This window comes from Sarcophilus harrisii, chromosome 5 (genome assembly GCF_902635505.1).
Source record: "Sarcophilus harrisii chromosome 5, mSarHar1.11, whole genome shotgun sequence".
Taxonomy (NCBI): domain Eukaryota; kingdom Metazoa; phylum Chordata; class Mammalia; order Dasyuromorphia; family Dasyuridae; genus Sarcophilus; species Sarcophilus harrisii.
In genome coordinates, this window is record NC_045430.1 from 92,885,463 (window position 1) to 92,911,141 (window position 25,679).

At 40.6% G+C, this 25,679-nt stretch overlaps 1 protein-coding gene across 2 annotated transcripts in view; it reads right to left on the reverse strand.

Moving 5' to 3' along the window:
* Positions 1-25,679, reverse strand: part of ASIC1 (acid sensing ion channel subunit 1) — a 30,885-nt gene that overhangs the window by 2,988 nt on the left and 2,218 nt on the right. The window contains exons 3-7 of one of the 2 annotated variants that reach the window (XM_031937921.1): positions 24,536-24,731; positions 2,270-2,420; positions 1,360-1,487; positions 893-1,043; positions 188-244 (exon numbers count right to left, since the gene is read on the reverse strand). In XM_031937921.1, the coding sequence (XP_031793781.1) occupies positions 188-244; positions 893-1,043; positions 1,360-1,487; positions 2,270-2,420; positions 24,536-24,731 (683 nt within the window). Of the gene's footprint in view, positions 1-187; positions 245-892; positions 1,044-1,359; positions 1,488-2,269; positions 2,421-6,752; positions 7,621-24,535; positions 24,732-25,679 lie in introns of those variants that run through there. The other variant, XM_012550444.3, reaches the window with a different exon arrangement.

Sequence of the window (25,679 nt, forward strand, 5' to 3'; positions counted from 1 at the left end):
TTATCTTCAAATAAAGGTAAATCTTGCTCCCCAGTTTTCTTTTCAATATATTTTTCCTTTGGGACTTCAGTGGAGGTCCAAGACCTCTCCCAAGTCATTGTTTAAGAATGAAGAATTTGAAAGAAAGATTACTAGAGGAGGGGAGAGCAGAACCAAAGTTCTTAGCAATGGGGGTAAGTAAGCTCACCCAGAGCAGGGTCTGCACACTCCTTATATTGCTCAGGTGTGCAGTATGGGGCATCACCTACAAAGAAGAGAAATTGGTAAGCGGGAAGAACGAGTGAGAAATAGAAGACAGAAGACCCTTCCTATACAATCTTAAATGTAATCTCAATCTTATTCCCTTCCAGGAGTCACACCAAAACCTGGCTGATCAATGAAAGGTGGCTTATTCTGACTGTAGATCTGCACCTTGATCTGAGCCTCAAAGGAAGTTTCATCTGTAACAGTAATGTTGGGAAGAGTGCTTATAAAAGGGAAGGTCTTTTTGATATATTAGGCAGAATTGGAAGGGTGCAAGAGACAGATCTAGAAATAGGATTGGGAAGGGAAAAGAACCACATGGTACCTCTGTAAGTCTGTGCTACAGATTATTGGGGAAGGAAGTATAAACAATAGAGTCTAGTTAGTGGGGGAAATACATATTAGTCATATGTTTGTTGAATGGGAGTACTATCGATTAAGTGAATATAGAATATTGAGGAGTTGTGTGCAGAAGCAATTGAGGAGGAGACTACAGAGAACTAGAGAGAATATAAGGGCCAGAGGAAAGCTATGGACCTTCAGAGAGTAGTTGGAGAAGAAGCTTTGAGGTAGTGAGGGAAAAACCCTACAAATCCTTCTAGGTGCCATCAGTGGGAAGAGGGAAGAGAAAATTAGGGCTGGGGCAGACCTGGCATGTGCACCATGCGGCAATTGCAGTTTTCCACTAGATAACGTGTTTCACAATCAATTCGACAGGCTGTGATGCTGTATGAATCGAAGAAATCTGAGTCCATGGTAACAGCTTTACAAGTACCCCAGGGTGGAGGCAGGTAGATGAGCTGTAGGGAAAGTGGGAAAACCATGGCTAATGGAGGGTAGCAGGAAAGTCACACCAAAGGCCTCCTAACTAATGTTGATGAGTTTTCCAAGTCAAGTATTTTTCCTTCATTTGGTCACCTCCCTAAACCATGAATATTTCTTTACTAATTTCCCATGGCTAGCTTCCATTCTAAATGCTTGGCCAAAATACATCCCCTTGGTCTCCTTCACCTGGTTTCTTCCTCCAACCAGACTTCTACTTTTTCCCCACTTGCTAGTTCTCTTTTCCAAGTCCCAGATCCCAACCAATAAACTGTTTTCTAATGTGTGGCTTACCCGTTGCTCCTGGCAAGCCACAAAGGTCTGGAACCCAGGAGCTACACCAAAGCCTAGCTGGTCAATGAAAGGTGGCTCATCCTGACTGTGGATCTGCACCTTGATCCCAGCCTCAAAGGAAGTTTCATCTGTAACAGTAATGTCAGGAAGAGTGCTTACAAAAGGAAGTGTCTTCTGATATGACTTCCTGATATAGTTTGCTCCCACCCTTCTATATCCTGGGAATCATTTTCATTAATATTTTGACACTGGGAGTGCTGGGGCTAGAATGCTTATAAGGGAAGAGAGGTGGAGGAGATAGGATAAGGGTCAAGATCTCTAATCTTTTTTTGGAGTCAAATATCCATTGGATCTAAAAAGACCTTTACTTATCACCCTCCTCTTCTTTTACTCATCTATGATTCTCTCTTTCTCTCTCTCTCTCCCTCTTTTTCTTTCTTTCTCTCTCTCCCTTCTCTCTCTTTCCCCTTTCTCTCTTTCCTTTTCTCCCTCCCTTTCTCTTCCCCTATCTGTACCAAGGTCTCTGAGAGCAGATGGCAGGCAGCCTGAGAGAAGATGAAGTTATTTATAGAGCTGAGTGGTGGTTCCTGATAGAAAATGATGGCTGGTTACCTTGGAGAGGAACTGAGCCAGGATGGAAAAAGAGGAGAGAAAGAAGGGACAGATAAGCAAGCAGACACTGGGCATCAAAGAAATAAAAATACAGAAAGACATACAAAGTGAAAAGGAAGTTCCTTACTCTGGATACTATAGTCCCAACTGGGACAGGTGATGTCCACTTGGGGTTGTAACCTGGGGAAGGCCTAATATTCAGGGCTTAGATTTTAGGAATTGCTAAATGCTATGATAAAGGATGGCTGGGAAGATGGTACCCTGAATAGTGATGGTAGTAGCAGTTGAATGCCCATACCCGTCTCTCCCCAGACCGGCAGGTACTCATCCTGTTGTATGTCCAGCATTATCTCTAGCCCGTTGCCTGTCCCACCCTTCATAGTCTTGAGCAGTGGCCGCCCATCCTGGCCTGCGTTGAATGTGTAGCATTTTCCATAGCGTGTAAAGACCTGGTGAAAAACAGATAATACCTGAGCCTGAGACCGTTCCCCTCTAAAATCTTCTTGTCTTCCAATACTAAGACAAATTATCCTGGATTTGCCCAGACTCCTGATTTTTAATACTATTTTATCCTTCTGGAACTAGTCTCCTAACTGTATATTGAACCCTCTTGCCCATACTCACAACACAGAATATTCCCTGCTCCATACACTGCTATTCCCTCTGGAATAAAGTTCCCTTCAAGTCCCAGGCCTTCAATATCAGATCATGTCCCTCCCAAAGCTACACAACTCTGTATCTCTTAGTCAACAGCTAAACTTTCTGCTCTCTTCACATTATCAGCTTCTTAATATATTTCATTAAGTATAGCACAAACCAAGTTTATTACCTCATCCCTCCCCATACTATTATATCTATCACTGTTTCTTGGGCACTAGTGGTCCAATCAGTAGGCACACATACCAGGTACTATATCAATATACCAGTCACAATCTATTGATAATCAAAGCTATCAATGCTTTTGGCCCAAATTCTTGACTTCATCAGTAAAGAGAGGTCTTCTTAACTAGCCCATGTGCTATTTCTGTCAAGAAACTCCCCTTATTTTTATGCTTCTCTCATTACAGAAAGAGGTAGGGACAGAAACAGAATCAATATGCTGAGCTTGGTCTAGGTTTACCTGAATACCCCCTTTTGGATACTTCAGCCCTTCCCAACTACCTCTTGGGATACTAAGCACCATTAGTCAAGAAACACTGGAAAAGTCATTTCCATAGAGAGCCCAGAAGACGTCTCTGCTCACAGATAGAAAGGCCTTCAATCTACAGTTGACTCTCTCAGTGTTTATTCCATGACCCCCACTAATCATTCCTTTTGATTCTCTCAGGAGAGAAGAAGCATGGTCTGAGATTCAAACCCCACCCCTAATGTTTATTAGCTATGTGATCATGGGCAAATCACAATCTTCCTATATCCCAGTCCTAGTACTTACTTCACAAGGTTATTATAAGGATAAAATGAGATAATGTATTTTACAAACTTTATTTTAATGAAATAATGTATTTAAGTCAAATATTAAACAATATTCTCACGGCACTAATTAAGAATAACAGTTTTCTACAAACTAGTGGTTTGTGGTTGTAACCAGGGATACTGCTATTCTGAACAATGTAGACTCCCCAAAGGAAATTATAGAATTAGTAAAGACCAAGTGTTTTTAATATGTGTTTGTGTGTCTGTCTGTCAGAGAGAAAGAGAGAGAGATACACCCCTTTGCCAGTCTAGTAAAGCCTATGAATTCCTCAGAATAATGTTTTTAAATGCATAAAACAAAATATATAGGATTACAGAAGAAAACAACATTAAAATACTATTATCAAATTACATTTTTAAAAAAAATTCATAGACCCCAGATTAGGTATCCCATGTAAAAAAGAGTTCAGAAAAAGATTGAATGTGAATCAAAGCAAAGTATTTTCACTTTTTTTGCTATTGTTGTTTGCCTGCTTGTTTTTTTTTCCTCTTGATATAATTTTTTTTTTGCTCAGCATGATGAATATGGAAATATGTTTAGAAGAACTGCATATGTTGAATCTATATCAAATTTCTTGCTGTCTTGGAAAGGGAGGAAAGGAGAAGAAGAAGGAGAGGAACTTGAAACACAAGGTTTTACAAAGGTTTTTGTTGAAAACTATCTTTGTATGTATTTGGAAAAATAAAATACCATTAGAAAAAGAAAGAGCTCAGGAAAAAAAGATAAGCAATGAGTACAACAGAGTCAGGGATAAGAGCAAGAAGAACGTCATTTCTTTGCTGATTCCTAATGCCCACCCTCAGAAGAGTGAGGGCCCCAGGATCCAGGGAGCCATGAGACTCCTCTGCTTTCCTTTCCCACAACTAGGAAAAAGACTGTTCTCTTTCATTATGTGGATAAAATCCAGCTAGAAAACCATATTGTCTGAGCCTCCTAAATTCTTCCTTCTTAACCCCAAATCAAAACCCATTGACTTACTAGCCAGACCCAGAAGCATGGTTGCAACCTGAAGTATCGTTGACTACTCTGTCAGGAAGATTGTAATGGATGTCTGAGTCCCAGGGCTTGTGCTCCAGCCTCCAGCCACCATAAAGGTAGAAGACAGAATGAATATCTCTGGCTGAATTTGTCCCAGCTTATGTGCGCTATTATAATTACATCATCGTAGGTGTGAATCATGTAGAATAGGTGTCAATCTGGTAGAACTATATTAAGTACTAAGTACATGTACTGAACTAGAGAACTATTAATCACCATGCTAAACTAGATAACCATTGTATCATCCCTTCCACTGAGTTAACACCTTGTTGTAAGAATTTCTCCAGAATCCTGGCCCATTATAGAAGATTATTAGGTATTGCTAAGGCAATTCAGTATCCTAGAGAAAGCAACGAATTTGGAGACAGAAAACCTGAATTCACCACTTAGTTCTGTCATTTACTTGTGTGATCTTGAGCTTGACATTTCCCCTCCCTAGGCTCTACGTTCTTGATCTATAGAATGGGGGAGCAGAGGAAGGGTAAAGAACTCAAAGAAAGAAATTAAGGTCCTGTATATACCAAAACATTCATATAAGCACTCTTTGTGGTAGCAAGGAACTAAACATAAATTTGGAAATGCCTGAAAAAAACCATGGACAGTGTGTGTACACACACACATACCCCTATATAAAATATAATGTTCTGGTGTTATAGGACGTGATAAAGTGAAGAAGTCAGAGAAATGTAGAGATTTGTATCAACTGATGTAGTAAAATGTGAGCAGAATTGAGAGATTATTATACATAAGAAATATAATCATGTAAAGATTACTAAAAAGAAATTGAGCTCTGAGGACAGAAAAACCAATGAAGTTCCCAGAGAAGAGATAATGAAACATACCTCGTCCCTCACAGCAGAGAGGTGAGGGACTACCAGGACAGAATATTGTATACAGTCTCTATATCATATGTTTTTGCTTAATTGTTTTTCTTTGTCACAAGGGAGCATTCATTCTGGAATGATGAGAAATAACCTGATATGAAGGCAAAAGGCATCAATAAAACACATATTTTTAAAATAAAAAATAAGAATGAGATGATTTCTAAGAGTATTTCCATTTTTAGTATTTTACAATTCTGGTAAAAGTGTCTTATTTGAGAATCTTGAGTTCTGGTGTCACAGTTTAGGACCTAAACTTTAGGCCATCATGCTGTGAGATACTGCTGCCACCTGGTGGTCCCCGATGAGAAGTGTCAGTTTATCTCTGGGCACTGACATAATCTTTCTCCCCAAATCCTCTTTTCCACTCCTGATGGTTCTATCTATCTGGGATCTTTCGTATATTCTGACGGGTTGGGAACGCACTGCTACGAGGTGTCCATTCTTTCTGAGTGACAGAGTCTGTCCACCCCCTATTCTTCCTGTTAAGGATTTGAAACTAGACTTTAGAGAAAGGAAACAGAAATGTTTTGGGAAATCAAATAATTTGGTCTTTAGAGAGGATGGGTGATGTGGTCACTTTTGACCATGTGAATTATATAGATTTTGGAACTTTTAAACAAGACTGAGGCTGGGATTCCTCCTGAATGTGAGACTCCACTAACCTGAATGATTCCCAGTAGCTAGTATTAAGCACCCTTTCCCCAAGGATTCAGAATAGCTGCAGATGGAGCATGGGAAGATCATATTCCATTACTGCTCACATATACTCTTGACCTTGTGAGACACAGAAACGCACACACACACACACACACACACACAACCTGAGGGGAACGGGTTTGGAAAAGCACTGAAGCAAAAATAGAAGAATATATCTCTATATAGTCCATGGATGTCCCAGAAGTCACTGTTTCTGGTCTTGATGCCATGGGGGAGGGAGGCGACTAATTGCCCACTCTCTCTCCTTCTTCGGCCTTGTAATGGATTTGGGCAAAAGAGTCTTCTTTCCTGTTCCTCTGTCCTCCCTTCTTTCCTCCAAGCTCCTGGGTACTGACCAACCTCAGAGGATCCCAATCTCAGATTCCCCCTTTTATGCTGCTTTTAAGCCCTCCTCTCTTCCCTTCTCACATCCCTACTTTCAAACCTTGTTCCAAAACCCCTGAAACATAACAATCATTGAGAGATGGACTAAGGGTGAGGGTAAAGCTTACAAATCCTTTTTCAGGAACCAAACCCTCTCTTGAGGTAAAGGCATCATAGAGCGAGTTTTGTTGGACATAGACCAGATGCCACCTGGAATAGAAGTCATTGGGATGCTGCTGCTAATGGGAAGACAGGCCCCATGCTCTCTGGGTTGTTAGGGATAAAGGGGAAGGACCCTGACTCACCACAGAAAAGTTGTGAGGGCCACAGGGGCCCCCTCGATAGGAGCAGTACAGCAGCATGTCCTCCAGCCGGTGGCAGGAGCGATTGTAGAAACGGTGCAAGTTGAAGGGCTCCCCAGAGAAGGCATCAGGGCCTGGGGGAGCAAGGGGCACACCAGGGTCTTCCCCATCCTCCAGCCCGAGCAGTGGGGCCAGGTAGAGCAGGTCAGGATAGCTGAGCTGGGACAGCCGCACGGCATTGGTGTTGCAAAAAGTAACGGCTGGAAAGGCCAGCTCAGAAGTGGACACCTCATCCAGCAGTGTCACATGTGGATAGCTTCGGTAATAGGTCACCCGATCTCCTACCTGGTACAAAAAGGTACCCAGTGCCAGGGTAAAGGCCATAGCCCATAACGCTTGGCGTGGCCCTAAGCCTCCTGACACAAAAACATGGCTGGCCCCATGGAGGGTACAGCTGTTGGCAAAGGCCACCAAGTCTCTAGCTAAGCCTTCCTCTTCCTCCTTTGCTTCCTTCTCTTCCTCCTCCTCTTCTTCCTCTTCTGACTCAGATTCAGACTTCTCTTGCTGCTGTTGGTTGGGTCCCCAGCTGTCCCTTACAGCCCCTGAGTCCTCACCCGAGGAAAAAGACAGAGAGCAGAAAATCTGGATGGGCATCTTTGGGAGATCAAGGGAGAGAGATGATGACCCTGGGACTGAAAGGATGGAAGGAGGAAAGGGGAGGAGAAAGAAGAGAAGGGGATAAGATGCCCAAGAGTGGGCTAATAGGAAATGCCAGCCAGCATGCCCCAAAAGCAGTCCGGCTGCCTGTGCCTGAACCCTTAGTGGGGAGTGTCTCAGGAGAGGAGGGAGGGAGGGACCAAGGGAGGGAGGGAATGTGGGGCGGAGCTGGGAAAGAGGCAGAGCCGTTCACTCATCTATGCTGCTGAATAATTGATGGGATAAGAAGGGGGAGGTGGTGCAGAGTGGAAAAGGAACCCCCCCCCCACACACACACACACACACACACTCCAATCTACCCGTTTCAGCTAAGGGATGGAATGGGATATGAGAAGGCCACTTACAACTCCAATCCTCCCACAGAAATGAGCAATCCTGTAGGATTCCAATTGTTTAATGACCAATGCGCCTTGTTTCTACCTCCCCCAAATACAAAGGGTAGGGACTGGTCCAATAATCACCTAAATCTTTGATCTAGCTCAATAACTGACTCAGCAAATCCCTCTTCCTTTTCCCCATCCCCCAAACCTCTATAATCCAGGTTCTGATTTAAATCACTCTCAAAAAACCTTAAAGCAGTCATTCTGTGGATCTTTATCCTGATCTAGTCCCTCCTCTGAGCTCATGGTTTCCAGTTCCTTTTAAGGCACAGCACTTAACTAACTGGAACTAGCTAACCTATCTCTTTTTTCATAACTTCCCTCCTATTTCTCTAATATCTCCAGTCCTTTCTACTGAACACTTTCTCCTCATCCATCCCACAACAAATCCAATTGATGTCTCCCCCTCTTTCCTTACCCCCCCTTTCCCTCTGTGGCTTTTAGGGCAGTCCAAAGATCCATTAGTAGGAGTCTTTCAGTGACCACAGACTCATTTGTAGCTATTTCCCGGCATGAGGGGGTGGAGGTGAGAGTAAAACCCCCTCAATCACCTAAGAAGCTTCCTGACTGCTCTTCCATCTCTCTTTTGCCTGCATCACCCCCCCCTCGCTACCCCCCCTTCTCCCCCCACCCCCATCCCCGGCATTCTTACTGTCTTTCAGACATCAGTTAAATTTTATCCTAACCTGCAGGGGCCAAGATCAAGCTGCGAGATCTGAGAACCAAAGCTGAGTTCTACCCAGTGTTCCTGTTTACTGGTCTATCCCATCCTTTAGCCCCTTCCTCATTCTCTTGGTTTTTAGTCCTTCAAACATTCATTCTTTCAAGCCCTAGACCAACATATCCAGCTCTCCTTTTCTAGGGGCTTTTAGCTCCTATCAAGCCTCAACCCACTCTTTTCTAGCCCTCTAGACCCTCCAGTCTCTCAGAGGGGCTCTGGTTACTTCAGGCCAATGGGGAGGAACTTGAGTTGCCAAACCTAGTGTCTACTGCTGGGATAGTGATGAGAGTTGGGGGTTAGGGTGGAGAGAAAGAGAAGTAGGATTTATTCTTGTTCTGCTGTGTCAATGTGGAAAAAGGTAAATGCTAGAAGAATCCCCAGCTCCAGCTCTATTCTGCCTAACAAGTAGGGTTATTTATTTAAAGAGTTGTTTATTCCTTCTCTCTGTTCCTCATTCTTTTGTAACCCTTTATCTCTTCTAGCTGCATTCAGATTTTTGCCAGAATTTTGAAAGGAAGATAGGGAGGTTGGGAGTGATAGGAACCAAACTTCTAGGGATTCTCTGTATTGGATAGTGGCTGGGATCCAGGATGCCTGAATTCTATCACAGACAATGTAGTTTCTTAGCTTTAGTTTCCTTGGGGACTGAGAAGGGAAGACTTAATGGAGGAAAAAGCAAATCAAAGCAGAGATACAGCAAATAATGCAGGGATGTAAAGAGACACACAGAAAAGCAAAATAATAGATAGAACTAGAAAGATGTACAAGGAGTAGATTTAGAAACATGGAAAATCACAGACATCAAAAAATACAAAGAGCTACAGAAGTAGAAACAAAAAAGAGAAAGTGAGGGAAAAATTCCCGGGAGGAGAAAGAGAGACCCTATTCAGATATCCTATAAACCATCTCCACTAAGGGTTTTGGCTTGTTCTTCCCAAACATATATATGATTACACAACAATTAGTGAGCGGTACAGAAATTCTCTAATCATTTTCAGAGTGTGTTATATTTTCTCAACTAAACTATTTAGGGCAGCCATAGTCTTTTTGCCTTTTGCCTTTCTCCCATGCTCTCATTCTCATGTTCTGCATATCAAAAGTTCCATATCATCTAGAGGTAGGGACAAGTACTTATGTTGTCTATAATCACCAGAGGGCATTGCTCACCCCCCCCCCCCAACTTCTACTATTACTGGCAGGGTTTACAGAATGGAGTTTAGAGAATTTGGCACTGAGATTTTATTGTGAGTCAGTACTAAATGAATACACTGAGGAGGAGGGGAAAATGGATTCTTGTACACACACACACACACACACACACACACCCCACATAAACATCACTAACGGTAAATGCTCTTGGTCTTGGGCATGTAGTCACTCTGCCTTTCTCCTCAGTTTTATTCCACTCTGTACACATTAACCTTTCCCTTCTAACCAGAGACACACTAGCTTTCTTCCTGTATCTCCCCAGCATCTATGTGCAGAGACGCATAGCAGACACACTGATAGAATAAAAGCATTGCACAAGAGTGCAGAGACACTGAACCTCTCCTGCATTCTTTACCACTATCCATCCTTCTTTTTGCTTTTTCCCCTCCTTTTTCTTGCTGTCTTTTCCATTTAATGGATTCCTTCCTCCCAGATCTACCCCCATTTGCATCTGCCAATGGTGGCTCTGACCTTCTGTGGCCCAATAGCTCTGAACATTTCAGGACAACACCAAGTCCCATCTTTCCCCAGCTTCTCAGGGACATAAGCTTCTGAGGTTGAGCTATGGGGTTGGATAGATGGGCAAGTGATAAAGGAAGAGTTGCACTCACTTAAATACATGTCCACAATGCCATGTACAGAGAACACATACAAAGACATACTGATAGTATATGCACAGAGAGTATATGTGCAATATACACATTGAACTTCAATAATGCTCCTTATTACAGACTCCTTGCAATCTCCTTTTCAGGCCTGGGAGTCTTGCCACCCCATGTGACTCTCCATCTAGAGCCTATCTCTTTAGAGCTGTATGCCTTTCAATGTCTCTGTTTCTTTCCATCTTTCTGGTTCTGAGCCATCAAATATAGGCAGCTCTGGGACCAAGACAGATGTCCACTGACAAATATTAATCCATGTACATAGTTGCTTTCTCACAATTACATATAAAGAGGAGCTCTCCACCTCCTCAAGTCCCCAGTTATAATAGTGCAGCCCATATTTGAAATATCTAAAGTGAAGTAATTCTTTTTATAGAAATTCATTTTATAGCAAATCTTTATAATAGAATTAGTATTAGAAGGGACCTTAAAATTCATTTTAGTTTAACATTTTGTCCCACAAATTAATTTCCCTTACAAAGTTACTGAAAAGGGGTCTTCCAGACCTTACTTAATAATCTCTACTGATGGAAAACTCACAAACTTAATTTTATTTTCAGATACCTCAGTTATCAAATACCTACATTAGGAAATTCTTCCTTACATTAAGCTGAAATCTGCCTCTTTGTAACTTGCATCATCTTACATACACTTCCACGGTTACACACACAAGCATATCAAATCACATATATTCTCTTAGTTACATAAAACGTACATAGTTATACACATAGAAGTGTACATATACATATGTTATCTACTGCTATTACTACTACTACTACAATACCACACACAGAGAGAGTGTGTGCTACTAAGGAAAGAACCCTGCTTTTGGAGTATAACTGACGGATTGTTAATATGTATAATTGTGAGGGGAGGTAGGTTATAACGGATGAACACTGTAGAAAGATAGATTTTAGCCAAATAAACCTCAGTTCAGATTCCAGCTCTGTCACTTACAAACCTATGTAACATTAGGTAAGTCACTTAACCTGTCTGGGTCTCAGTTTCCCCATTTATAAAATGAGTGGGTTGAATTAGATGGCCTCTGAGGTTTCTTCCAGCTAGAGATTCTATCATCCTTCTTTATACATTTTCCCACATATTCCCAGTCACACAGTAATATATAAAATGTTGATTTTAACTCCCCCAGTTAAATACGCCCTCATAAGCTTCTATTGTCATATATGCAGAGGTTTATGCATACGAATAGTCTCCCCTTATTGGGTACATGTATATCCACACACAAGCACTCACACATCCCTAGTGATTATCAAGATTATCAAGAAGCCGTATAAAGCCCTGTGCTGGCCAGGCTATGCTATAGTGGTAGCAACATGACCCCTAATCTGGCAAGATTGCTTCTGAATATGATTCTTTAACAATCAAAACATATTAAGAGCACATGAATAAGTTCATGGTCACTCATTAAATACCACATTTATCTGGCTACAAGGCTCTCTTTTTATCCCAGAGCAGATAGATTAGGGAAACATTTACATTTAAAGGCCTTGATGGATCTTAAGGAAACAAATCATACTTCTTAACCCATTCCCTAAAGAAATTTAAATTAAATAAATAAAATTTAAATACATTAATTAAAATAAATAAATTAAATTAAATAAAGAAAAGGGAATCTGGGGAGCACCTTGTGGGATGTTGTGACTATGATGAGTCCTATTCACATTCTGACCATTTTTCAAAAGGGTTCTTTTTTTTGTGATTTTAATGTATAAAAGATATGATAGTTTGGGGCATATTATGGAATGATAAAGGTGGAGTTTAGTTTGAAGTACGTATCCTCAGGACTGGTTGGTGGCTGGCTTTCTGTAGATGAACCTCCTAGAACTTAGCCAAGTTGCTCTCCTGACCATAGTCTGCCAAGCCAGCTTGGAAGCTTCTGCTAGGCCTTTTGCTCTTTGGGCATGGTTCTAAAGGATCCAGGGTCACCTCCCTGTCTCATGATAAGGAACTGGAAAATTTAGTGAAGGAGTCTGTGATATGGGAAAAAGAGCCAAGTAGTGGGTGAAAGGACCTAAATCTTGGGAATGGAAGAAGGCCAGAAGACATGAATTTAAATACTGCATTCACCTCACATACTTCTTTACAGAAATATCCAGATGTGCATAGACAGAAACCCTGCACACAATAATGCCAGTGGTTCTCTCTTCTGCTAGTGGTTCCAGCAGCAGAGGGAAGTGCTAAATATTGGCAATGAATATTACAAGAAGAAGAATCCAACTAAGAAGTAGGTGGGATCAGAGGAAGAAATACTGGAGAATGGAGTAGGGAGATGAGACATGAAAAGCAGAGAGGGAGAGATTAGCAATAGAACCCAGAAATGCTAGCATTCAGCTTCATCCTCTACTCATCCCTGATTTTAGTGTGGGTTAAAACTATTTTCCCAGTCTTATCAATTGCTTAGATCACTCCCCTCAGAGTCCTGGCCCAAAGGAACTGGAAAATCCCCAGACACAGGACAGAGGCACCTACAATGTGCCAGACATTGTTTTAAGTGCTTTACAATATTATTTCATTTGATCTATTTGGTGTTTGTGTGTGTGTATGTGTGTGTGTGTGTGTGCATGTGTGTGTGTGTGTGTGTAGATATATTATATATCTATCTATCTATCTACACACACACACATATACACATACACTTTCCTCTCCCTGATAAGAGCTGAGAATAGAGTGTGTGTGCATGTGTGTGTGTGTGTGTGTGTGTGTAGATAGATAGATATATTTAATATATCTACACACACACACACACACATGCACACACACACACACATACACATACACACACACTCTATTCTCAGCTCTTATCAGGGAGAGGAAAGGGATAGATAAGGGAGGAGTATAGGCAGCTATACGGGGGAAAGGGGTCCTGAGAATTCTATTCTATACAGTTTTACTGAAGAGCTGAATTAAGATGGAACATCAGGTTTTAGGAGTGGTGAAGCAAAAGCAGAGCTAACCTAAATAAAGTACCCTGCCATCATTAGATATTTGAACCCCTCATTCCCAGAATTCAGATGCTGTTTCTGCTATTTCATCTTGAACTCTACCCTTGGGTCTATCCCCTTTCTCAGGATTTAGGTCTTTTCTCTCATATTTGGCACCAAGCTCTCTTCCTTCCATCTCTAGCCTTAATACTTAACATCCAATTCTCTTCTCCCCGAGTCACAGACATTTGAAAATGTTTTCAGGAGAATCATTTCAGGAGCCTTAGTAGCAATCCCCATCCACATGTAAAAGATCTCTGGACACTCCATTAGGCTCTGTTCCTCTTTCCTCCTCTAAGTCCTTAGACCATAGCTGTAGTCTTGATCATATAAGTCACGCCCTTCAAGGACAGATAATCCTGGACCCAGGCTAGGACAGCAAAAAGTCCAAGACTCAAAGCTGCTCCTCCCCCAGCTGTTCCCTGGCTCCTGCCCCCAGAGGCACTTAGTTACTTATATCAATTCCCTATTACTTTAGCCAACAGTCTCTCGATCAATTAGCTTAGAGCAGCCACTTAGCAGACAGCAGCCTGGGAAACTGGAAAGAGAAGGGAGAGAAGGGAAGAGAACCCTCAGGATCTTCTTGCTTCCCATTATTGTTGCTCCTCGGCCCCAAACCCCTCCTCCCATCTCAGGGAGGCACAGGGGAGGATCCAGAAGGCAGATCCCCATCCCTTCTAGAAACTGAAGTTCAGACTCTCCATGCAGTCTCTATGGAAAGCTGAACTGCAAGGTACATTCCTGTGATTGACCTGCAGGCACGTACAAATGTGGCCACATGCATTCTTCTTCCTCATCTGCAACCTGGACTCTGGATAGGGACTGTTAATCCACTTCTCTATCCTGCAGCTGTTTAGAATTCTGTTTCTTCTTCTGCCTCCCTCAGTCTCTCCTAGTTCTACAAGAAGGCAAGCGATCCCTTCTATGAGTTCCATAGGCCAGGCATTCACCATCACAGTCTGGATCCTGAGACAAGCCCAGTTTGAGTCTTTGAACTAGACACTGGGAAAGGTTGGGACAAGATCCTTTTGCGAGTGAAGGAAGCAGTGTGTGTTGGGTATTTTTAAGGAAGGGGAGGGGATTCATAAAAAAATGGTGGAAGAGCCTCAGGGTGGGGATTGCCCCATAAGTTATAGTACCACATTAAACCACATTAACTAACCCTGAGCCACTGTCCCATCCCACTCCACTCCTCTGAAAGGTTTTATCTTTTTTTTGTTTTTCTTTCTGCCCCAGTTCTTGTTCCTCATAATACTCTGTCCTTCTGCTAGTCCCTTTCTGGCCCGAGGTCCTTATAAAGGTCCCTATATTCCCCTCTACTATACCTCTGGTGAAAGTTTCTGAATCCAGATTTGAGTAGATGAGGGGTGGAAGCTTGGGGGAAGGGCAAGGCATCTGTACAAACCAGGCACTTATTTATGATTCTCTCCCCCCCCCCCCATTCCTGTGTTGTTCAGCATTCTATCCACATCAGACTCTCCCACTGCCAGGGACAAATGAGGTACAGCTGGGCACTGAGGCCCTGGCTGCAGCTGCTCTCGCTCCCCCTGCCACACCCCCTCCCCCCAGCATTAGCACGCAGCTGCTTCTCCATGACACCCCTTCCCTCACTCTATGCCCCTTCTCTTCCCCAAACCCCAGCCCCTCACCCAGGGTAAGGGGAGCCTGGGAGACCGGGATCACAGACCCCATTGCCCTGGCAACTGATCACCTAATCTAAGGAAAGGCGGTCAAGAGAATAAGGGGACTTGGAGTTAGGCTTTTGAATTCACTTTTTGGGAGAACTGCCAATGGAAACTTGAGAAGAAAATTGGTGAGATTTCTAGGCTTTTGAAGGGAGAAGTGTCTCACTGGACCTTTTCCTTTACCTTCCTCGTGACCTTGCCTGCCTCTTGGGATCTCCCTGTCCACAATTTCTCTCTAGATCTGCTGAGGCTTTTTGAATCCATCCATTCTCCCAAGATGGCTTGGCCTCTGCCAGGGATGATCACAAACAAAGATGTGGCACCCAAGTGTCCGGGGCCCATGAATCATCTTTTCCAAACCAGGGGAGCTGGGGCTAGGTTGCATCTGGAATTCTGCAGCTTCCATCCTCTGGCTGAATTAGAACGATGGCATCAGGAGAGCTCCAGGAAGTTGAGGAATCCATTCCTGCTTGGGAGCTTTGAGAGGGGTAGAAGTGGATAGAACATTGGGCCTGGAATCAAGAAGAACTGAGTTTAAATATAGCCTCAGACACTTTCTTGTTGTGTTGACCTTGAGCTCACTTCACAGCTGTTTACCTCAGTTTTCTCATCTGTAAAATGGGGGTAATAATAGTATCTATCTCCCAAGTTATTGTGAAGACCAAATGAGATAATAAAGTACTTAACACAGTGCCTGGCACATAGTAAATACAAAAGCAAATGCAAGCTATTTGCTATTGGGATTATTATGAGACTACTAGGGGGTATGGTGGATAGCATGTTAGACCTGGAATCTGGAAAACCCGAGTTCAAATCTAGCCTCAAATATTTATTGATTGTGTAACTCAGCCAAGTTGCTTAAACTCTCAATTTGCTCAGCTGTAAAATGAGAACACTAATAATGCTTACTTTGAAGGATTATTGTAAGGATAAAATGACATATTTGTTAAATGCTTAGGGCACACAGATGGCATTTAATAAATGTTTGTTACCTTCTTTTTCTTAACGTCTTACTCCAAGAGAAGCAGCAGCCTGAAAGAATTATTTCCTCTAAAAGCTGGCCCTAAAGACAGATGTTTCCTACCTTGGGGATAGGGATTTCACACACAAAATCTTTCCCAAGACACTTTGTACTCTGTGGGCAGTATGACAGAGCAAAGAAGGGTGAAAGCAAGGAGAAAATAAGAGGAAAGGGATGATTCTGTGAGAGCAGCTAGGTGATACAGTGGGGAGAGCACTGGGACTTGGAGTCAGGAAGAATCATCTTCCCAAATTCAAATTTGGTCTTAGATTCTTACTATGTTATCTTGACCAAATCACATAACTGTATTTGCCTTGGTTTCGTCATCTGTAAAGTGAACTGGAGAAGGAAATGGCAAACCATTCCAATATTTTTGCCAAGAAAACCCCAAATAGAGTCAGGAAGAATCGAACACAACTGAAAAATAACTGAACTGAAAATAGTCTTGTGTGCCAGTAAGGAGCCAAGAAAGAGAGGAAGAGGAAAAGAAGGGATAGCATGGAGTCACCTTTGTAGACAACTCTGGAAAATGTATATGTGTGTATAAACACATGTATATATATATATATATATGTGTGTGTGTATGTGTATATGTAGAGAGAGAGAGAGAGTGTGTGTGCTAGGGAATTAGAAGTTGCTATAGGTTGGGCTAGCCTGTTGCAGACTTCCAAGGCACAGGTTTCCAGAGGGAGCTTCTGTTTATGGACTTTGTATTTTGTGTATTTGGGACAATCCAAAAGGAGTAAAGAGAAGATCTGACCCAAGTCATATTAAGATGAAGGCAACAATTTTGATTCACTATTAAGTATCAAGCAAACCTTAACTTTCCATGAGACTTCCAAACTAGGAAATGCTCCTCCATGCTCTATTTCCTCCCTGGAGGCCTTCTTTGAGTCTGCACAGGAAATCTACTCACCTCACTTATGCCTTTAAAGTCAAAGCCAGCATCTTGTTGCAAAGAAAGAAACTCTGAGCTCCCCAAAACATCTATATTTTATTATCACTGCTCAGAATTTTCCTCATACAATATGAACTCATTATACTGTAGCATTCCCACTGTCATGGACCAATCATTTTTCAGTATCGCTATTGAGAAACCTCATTTGGACCAACTGAAAACTCAATGTCACTTCTTATATGTTTTTGCATCTCATCTTTATGCTTTAATATTCATCCAGATCATACCAGCCCATCATCCCTTTAAATCCTCTCTAATCAAGTGGAAGATCACAGTCTTTTCCTCATTCTGTAGCTGTCCAAGGGTGACCTTATCTTTGCTCCAAATACCAATCGTTCAATCCTGAAAACATAGTCAGAGAGAAGAGCCTCGATAATGCCCGGGCCCTTTGGATAGTAGGGAGAAAAACAAAACTAGATTTGAAGTTAGAAGATCTATATTCAAATTCTTGCAACACCACTTACTAGCTATATATTACTTGTATAAAACATTCACTTCCTCTAAGGCTGTCTTCTCATTTGCAAAATTGGAGGTGATGACAGTTAAATTGCTTGCCTCACAGGATTGTTATGAGAATAAAGAAGGTTATATATGTAAAAGTGCTTTACAAATTTACATAAATACTGCATTGATTTTGTTTTTGGTTCAGATCTGCAATTCCATCTGTCTTGGAGGGGGGAATCCTTTCATAAAAGAAGATTGGCAATCTTACGATTTTAGGGAGGGACTGGCAATACTCTCTACAACGTTAGTGAGATCAGAGGAAGAGAGAGATACTCCCAATCTGCTAACTCCTTGCAAAAAAAAAAAAAAAATGCCATTTCCACTGTATGTTTTCTTATTTAGAGAAGTTCTCCTGACATGGTAGGTCTCTGGTGGGGAAGAAGATCAGAGTCTGAGAATGTTGATTGTAGGATAAAAGAACCAGGGAAAAATCAGGAGAGGTTCTAAGAAGGTTTGAGTCAACAAAGGTTGACTTGATTTTAGAAAAATAAAGTCCCCAATTGATTGTGAAGTCTGTAATTCCAGCAGCAACATTATAGTCCAGCAAACAGGACACTGGGTTGGGAGGCAGATAATCAGGATTCTAATCCTGGATTTTGTCATTAGTTGGATGTCTGACAGGCAATTTGGAGTCATTTTTAAATCTTCCTCCTTGGAAACAGTTTGGTACAATGGATAGAACACTGGACTCAGAATCCAGGAAGACTTGAGTTTTAATCATGTCTCAGACACTTATAGTTGTGTAATCTTTGGTAGGTCACTTCACTCTTCTCAGACTCAGTTCCCTCATCTGTCACCTAACCCTCAGGTTTGTTGTAAAGATAAGGTACAATATTTGTGAAGCCCTTTTGCTTTAAGCACTATATAAATGTTTTCTGCCTCCCCCCCTCCCCCCAATACAATCAGTTGTCAAGTCTTATAAGTTATCAGTATCTCTTGCATCCATATTCTTCTTGCCATTGTTATGAATATCTTCCTAGTTCAGGCCCTGATCATCTCACCTCTAGATTATTGCATTAAACTCCTAATTAATCTCCTTCCTTTCAGTCTCTCCTCTCTTCAATCCAAGACACACACAGTTGCCAAAACAATCTTTCCAAGACTATCTAATTCTGAGCATGTAATTCTGCTCAAGAATCCTGAGTGGCTCCCTATTTCTTCTGGGATAAAATATAAATTTTCCAGCTTGGTATTTAAAGACTTTCACAATAGATTTCTATCTTTCCAGATTAAGTTCGCATTGCTTCTTTTTACAAATGATATTCCAGCCAAAAAGGCCATTTGATTTTCTGTGAACTTGGAATTCTCTCCCATCCCATGCTTTTGCACAGTTTTCTGTGCCTCACTCTTTATCATTGTCTCTTAAGTCTCTTTTTTGGGTTCAGCTTCTGTGCTTTTTGCTGTGGGAAATCTTTCTTTGATAGCCCTGCTGGTTACCACTAGTTAATACTCTTCTCTCCTCAAATTCTCTTCTCAAATTCTGTGAACAGATCATATCCCCAATAGAATGTAAGCTGCTCCAGGACAGAAACTGTTTTTTCATTTTTGTCTTTCTATCCCCTGTGCTCATCATATTAACCTGTACCTAGCAAGTGCTCAATCCAAATGCTTATTGAATGGAATGGAATTGAATGTCTTTGTGTCTCAGTTTTTGCATCAGTATCAGAGATATTATTTGTCCCACCCACTTCATAGAGTTGTCATAAAGATTCAGCCACATGACAGATAAGGAAGTGCTTTGTATTAGTAATAATAATAACACTCCAAATTAATTATTAGGATTTCCAAAAATTCCGCTAGGGTCTAAGTTAGCAGTATGGTGTCATGAAAAAAATGCTAAAATTGAAGTCAGGAGAACATATCCTGGCTCTGAAACTTACTCACTGTATGTCTTTGGGTAAATCATGCTACCTTTCTGAAGCATAGCTCCTTATCTTTAAAATGGGAATAGTATCCAATTACCTTGATTAGCTATTGTCATGATAAAAACATTCTGAGTCTGTATCTTAAAATGCTTCATAAATGGGAGTTATTGTTATCAAGGACAAATCACTTTTCCCATCTAGACCTCAGATTACCAAGTATGTAAAATGAAGAGATTCAACTAGTGGATTTCTAAGGTCTTTAACAATTTAGAAAAGGAAATCTCTTTTCCTTTAATATATGATTAAGCAGCTAAGTGGAACAGAAGCTAAAACAATAGGCTTAGAGTCAGTAAGACTTGAGTTCAACTATTGCCTCAAATACTTCCTTGTCAAAGAATGTATGACCCTTGTCAAGTCATTTCACCTCTGCTTGCCTCAGTTTCTCCATATGTAAAATGGGGATAATAGCACCTATGTCTCAGAATTGTTGGAAGGATCAGTGTGGAGCACTTAGCACAGTGCCTGGCACATATGAGTGTGAGTTCAGAGCTACTTTGAGAATTATCCAATTTATGGAACAAGAGGTTTGGCAGTTGTTAATGCTGTAAAGTTACCCATACATATAACCTGTAAATAAAAGGCTATTAAATTTAAAAAAAAAAAAAAAAAAAAAGAGAATTACCCAATTTAGTTCCCAAAATCAATTAATTGTCTAAACTTTTACTTCCTAAGTTCCATAGTCTATTTCAGCTCAGTTGAATTATTGACTATTTTAACTAAACAACTAAATTCTGTTGAATCATTTCATTAATATGCTTGGAAATTGCATACATCAGGTAAATCTGAGTTAAAATCTGGTTTCAGAAACTTACTATGTAATTCTGAGCAAGTCAGCTTCTACTTGTTTCAGTAAAATAATATAATAATAATAATAATACTATTTATGTTATTGTTGAGCTAATTTTTCTTGTACTGTGATTTGGGGGACCTGTTATTACTTTGAGAAAAATAATACTTGGAGAGTAATTCAATTGTGTCATTAGAAATGGGGCAGCTAAATGGCAGTCTAAAAGATTTATCTTTTTTTTTTTTTTTTTTTTTTTTTTTTTTTGCTGAGGCAATTGGGGCAGTTGGGAACTGTTAGGGGTCTGAGACGAGATTTGAATTCAGGTCCTCCTGACTTCAGGGCTGATGCTCTATTCACTGTGCCACCTAGCTGCCTCAAGATTTATCTTTTCGAGTTCAATTTTGGCCTTAGACACTTCCTAGCTGTGTGACCCTAGGCAAGTCACTTAACCCTGTTTGCCTCAGTTTCCTTAGCTATAAAATGGGTCAGAGGAGGAAATGGCAACACCATTTCAGTAACTTTGCCAAGAAAACTCGAAAATGGGGTCAGACCCAATTGAAATGACTAAACAACAAAAAACATTAGAAAAGTTAACTTCTCTTTTAATCTAGGTGCTGATGGAGCAGGTGAAGAATGTGATTACAAAGTTTAAAACTGTTAAATATTTTAGTGGGTATATTTTGCTTTAAAATGAATAATACTAATAACAACTTCCAGTTTGGAAAAATAACACTATCGACTTCTCACATTGTCCGTATCTGTGAAGTTCCTTGAGACTTTCTATTTGGGTAGGGTTCTAAGATCTTATTAACTCTAAGAGAGAAGTGTAAAATTAATGAAGTGCTTTGAGTAGGAGCTAAGATTGCCAATAGCCAAAGTGAGAGAACTTGCAAGTTTATTTACAGTAAAGAGTTGAGTTTTACTATCACTTATGAAATCGTGTCCTGGGTGGCTAGGTGGTACACTGGATTTGGAATCAGGAAGACTTATCTTCAAGAGATCAAATCTGACTCCAAACATTTGCTATCTAGGTGACTCTGGGCAAGTCACTTAATCCTGTTTGCCTCATTTCCTCATCTGTAAAATGAGCCAGAGAAGGAAATGTCAAACTCCTCCAGGATCTTTGCCAAGAAAAGCCCAAATAGAGTCACAAAAAATTAGATACAATTAAAACAACCAAACAATATGTTAATAAATAACGTGTATCAAAGTTACATCTTGGAGTCAATTTTGTAACAAATAGATTTTAGAGTCAAAGATTTTATTTTGCCCTAGGGATTATAAATTTGTGGTCATCTCCATATCATAAGCAACTAGGTAAATAAGTTTTTCAGTTTGTCATCCCCTTGCAAATGGTTATAAATTCATATATAAGATTAAGTCCTTAAAGTATCTCATTCTTTTAGGATGATATGTGTTTATTTTATTATAAAATTATAAATTTTATATATAAATTTATAAATTTTATATATGAAATTTTATTATAAAATTATAAAACATAAGTTTGTATATACATATATATGTGTATGTATGTACATATGTTTACACACACATACACCTTGTCAACAATTAGCTTTGGATATAGATGTAAAAGTTTTGAATTTTTAATAAAGTAGTAAAATTTTTAAAAGCAACAGAATTTGGCAATTTTCTCTAAGAACTAGGATATACATATCATTGGCTTCCAAGTGTTCAAATGGGATGTATAGATTTTGAGTATGCTTTAATATTCATAAAATTGGATTAGAGATTTTACATGTAAAATTATATTAATAATTGTCAATAAAGTTTTAAATCATTTTTTCCCAATTTGGAGTTACTCTCTGATAATATTAAGAGACAGAAAGTTACATTTTTTCCATCGCAGATGCTTATTTTGCTCTTATGGATCCTTATTAAGATTCTTCTTTCAGTCTGTTGATGGCATTGTCCATATCTTGTACAAGGTTCAGGTAGACAGTAAAAGCAAATGGTATGTAATTGAAATTCTCTGAACTATCAAGTGAACTATATAGGTTTACAAGTTGATGTTCTATAGTACTGTTATTAATAGCATTAGCTCCATTAGGTTTGGACTGATTTCCACCACTTGAACTAGTTGCTGGAAAACCAAATTTAGGAAGTTATACTAAATTGTATTGACTATTGTTACTAGAAGATTTTAGCAGTGTTACATAGAAAATCTCTGCAAATAACCTAAAACCAATAAAGTGGATCTATTAAGAGGAGCCCCCTCCAGAACTGCCATGAAAACTAGGCCTAATCCACAATTTCCAAAGGAAGATGTTTCCAGAGACCAGATGACTGCATGGGACAGGTGATTCTCAAAATGTAGCTTTTAATCTCATGGATTTTGGGAGTGGGCTATAAGGAACAAAAAGACTTGGCGTTATTTAATAGCAATGATCACTATTGTACCAATATTAAATGTTATTATATTACTTTGACTTTAGCATTTCGTGATATTTGTCTTTGCCCGTAAGAAGAATATGCCCAAATTCTTTTTTCCCCCTTTTGCTTTGGGAATCAGGACCATTCTTTCTGCAACTTTTGTTGAACTGAAACCTTTTCTGTTTATATTAACCTTACCTGATCAAAACCTGATATGAAAATAAGTCATTTGATATTCTTCAGGTAGAAACCAAAGGGAAGTTTGAGCTTCTGAAAGTGATTTAGTTACTTGTTAGCTACCTAGCTAACTGGTGATATATGTCTCCCTTCTCAATCAATGCATTTCGAACTCTCTAAATTCATCGTTTAACCTGACTTAGTTTACCTATAGAGTCTGTTTCATGAGATTTGTTTTTTCAAGGGATGTATGAGATAAATAAATTCTAAGTTTACTCAACTTTCATGACATTAAGGAAAGTGTGGGATTATGATTTGTGTGTGTATATGTGTGTGATATACATGGTCATAGTGTACTTATTTGCTAATGTGAATTTAAGTCTCTTGATTTATAACCTTGTGAGACTAAAAAAAGTTCTTTGTGCTATTTTCAGGACAGCTGACTACTTGAGATTACTAACAACTCTGTGAGTGTCAAATCCTTAGAAACCTTGACTTTAGTCCACTTATAAGAATTTGCTCCACGGCCCTTTTAGTCAGTCATGTTGTACTTGTATAGCACAAAAGAGGGAATTATAGATCTAGAGCTACTCCATTTTGAGAATTACTCCATTTTGTTTACTTATATATGTCTGTACTCCCCCATTCATGCCTGACATGCAAGTGACCCAAAATAGGATGTACCATGGTGCTCTGTCCTACAGCCTGTTCTGAAAAATAGCCTAGCCCCACATCCTACAAAGAAACAAAGAAACCCCTAACCATGAAACTGAACAAAAGGGTTATTACACCAGATTAACTTTAAACCCCAGCCAAAGGAACCTTGACGAATCACTTTTACTCCATCCCTACTCCTCTCTAACCCCATTAAACATACAAATCCTTCCCTGAAAGATGTGATTTCACCTGAACCAGAAAGTCACCCTCACTGACTAACTCAATTAACTTTATTTTGCTTTACAAATTTCTGATCCAGTTTATTTGTTTTTCCCAACCTTCCACATAAGTGCTAAATAAATGTTAGCCATCATTATAAGTATTGATTCAGACTTAACAGAAAAAGTTGGCAGAACTAGAACCTCCATTTGGACTGTGGTCCAGAAGCCTTCCCCATGTCCTTTAACCTTTTAACCCTCATTCCCCCACCCTTGGCTCTATGACTATTGTAGTCAAGGAGATAACTCAATTGGATGGTGAGAGAGGTTCCTCCCTACTTTTTCAGTAGAGAGAACCATCCTGGTACCAACCTGGTATTGGTAAGCCCTTACTCTGACATTTCTGTGTCACAGCAATGGGAGAGAGGGGTTGAACTGGCACATAGTCAGGGTTGGGCAGGGCCATGGCAGTATGAGGAGGGTGGAAAGGGGTGCGTAGGACTGGCAGCTCCTGGAGTCAAGAAATTTAAAAGCTGAAGGGGCTAGAGACACCCCACTCATCCTGAGATACTAACCTCTAAGTGCTAAGCAACACTGCCCTCCCACTCCAAACACTGAGCAAACACTATGCTTCCAATGCAGCTAAGAAACACCCCTCCCCACTCTGAGCAAATCACTTCCACGATGAATCCTAAGCCTAGCCCTCCCCACAACTAAAGTAACCCACCTGACTGACTCCCACACATTCCCAAGAAAACACCACTTCCCTCACCACTTTGAAGTCATCAGCACTGCAGACTTCACCCCGAAAGTGGCAGGACAGCAACATGTCATGGATGTCATGTCCAGCTCGGTCATAAAACTCCAGCATGTTGAAGGGTTTGGGCTTAAAGTTTCGGAAGTTGGCCTTGTCCTGTAGCATTTCCAATTGTTTTTCATCTGCCATCTGAGTATCTGGTATCTCATACCTGGGCCAGAAAGAGGGATTGCAACTGAGTTTAGGAATCACTGTAGCCTTGTCCCTCTTTTTTTCTTTCCATTAGTGGAAAAAAAAAGTGGAGACAGAAGACTGGGAAGCAACAGGTAAAAAGGGTGAGGTGGGATATGATCATGATGGCTGGAATAGAATTGGGGTAAGGGTACCATTCAGACTCCAGGCTTTATAGAAGGGCTAGGAAGAAAATGGGGAGCTAGACATCCTAGAACCATAGGCTTGGAGTTGTAAAGGACGTATAGTCAGCTTGTCTAACCTCTCATTCTAGATATGAGGTCAGAGTAGTTAAAAACTTGCCCATGACCACGCAGGTTATAAGCAGCAGAGCTACGATTTGTGGTAGGTTCTTTTAACTGCCAAGACAGCACTCTTTTCCCTCGAACCATCACAATCACCCAGAATACTCTGTGACCACTTGGAAACAGAATGAAAAGTGAAATTCTTGGATTCAGTCAATTGTTCAGCAGTTGTGCCCAAGGCACACCTGTGACTACTAGGTGAGTCAAGAGCTCTCCAAGGGAGGAGCATAAAGAGTCTCCCCGGAGGGCAAAATACACAATTTCAGAGGACAGTGCCAAGAGAGAAACAAGCAGAAGGACTGAAGAGGAGGGACATAACCTATATCATTAATTTCTATTCTTTGCCTCAATGTATGTGAGGTTATGGACACACTGGTCACTAATCTTATCAGGTATTTTATCATTCTTAAAGATTCCATAGTCACTAGGGAAGTAACTGGGCTCTGTTCAAAGCAATAGAGGTCATGGTCAGACTCCATAAGCCAGAGGCATAGAAAGTATTAACTGTGGAGTGTGTGTGTGTGTGTGTGTGTGTGTGTGTGTGTAAGGGATGGGGTAACATGGTGGTACAGGGTCAGAGATAGCCTGAGTTAGGAGTGGAGATAAGTAACACTAAAGGGAAT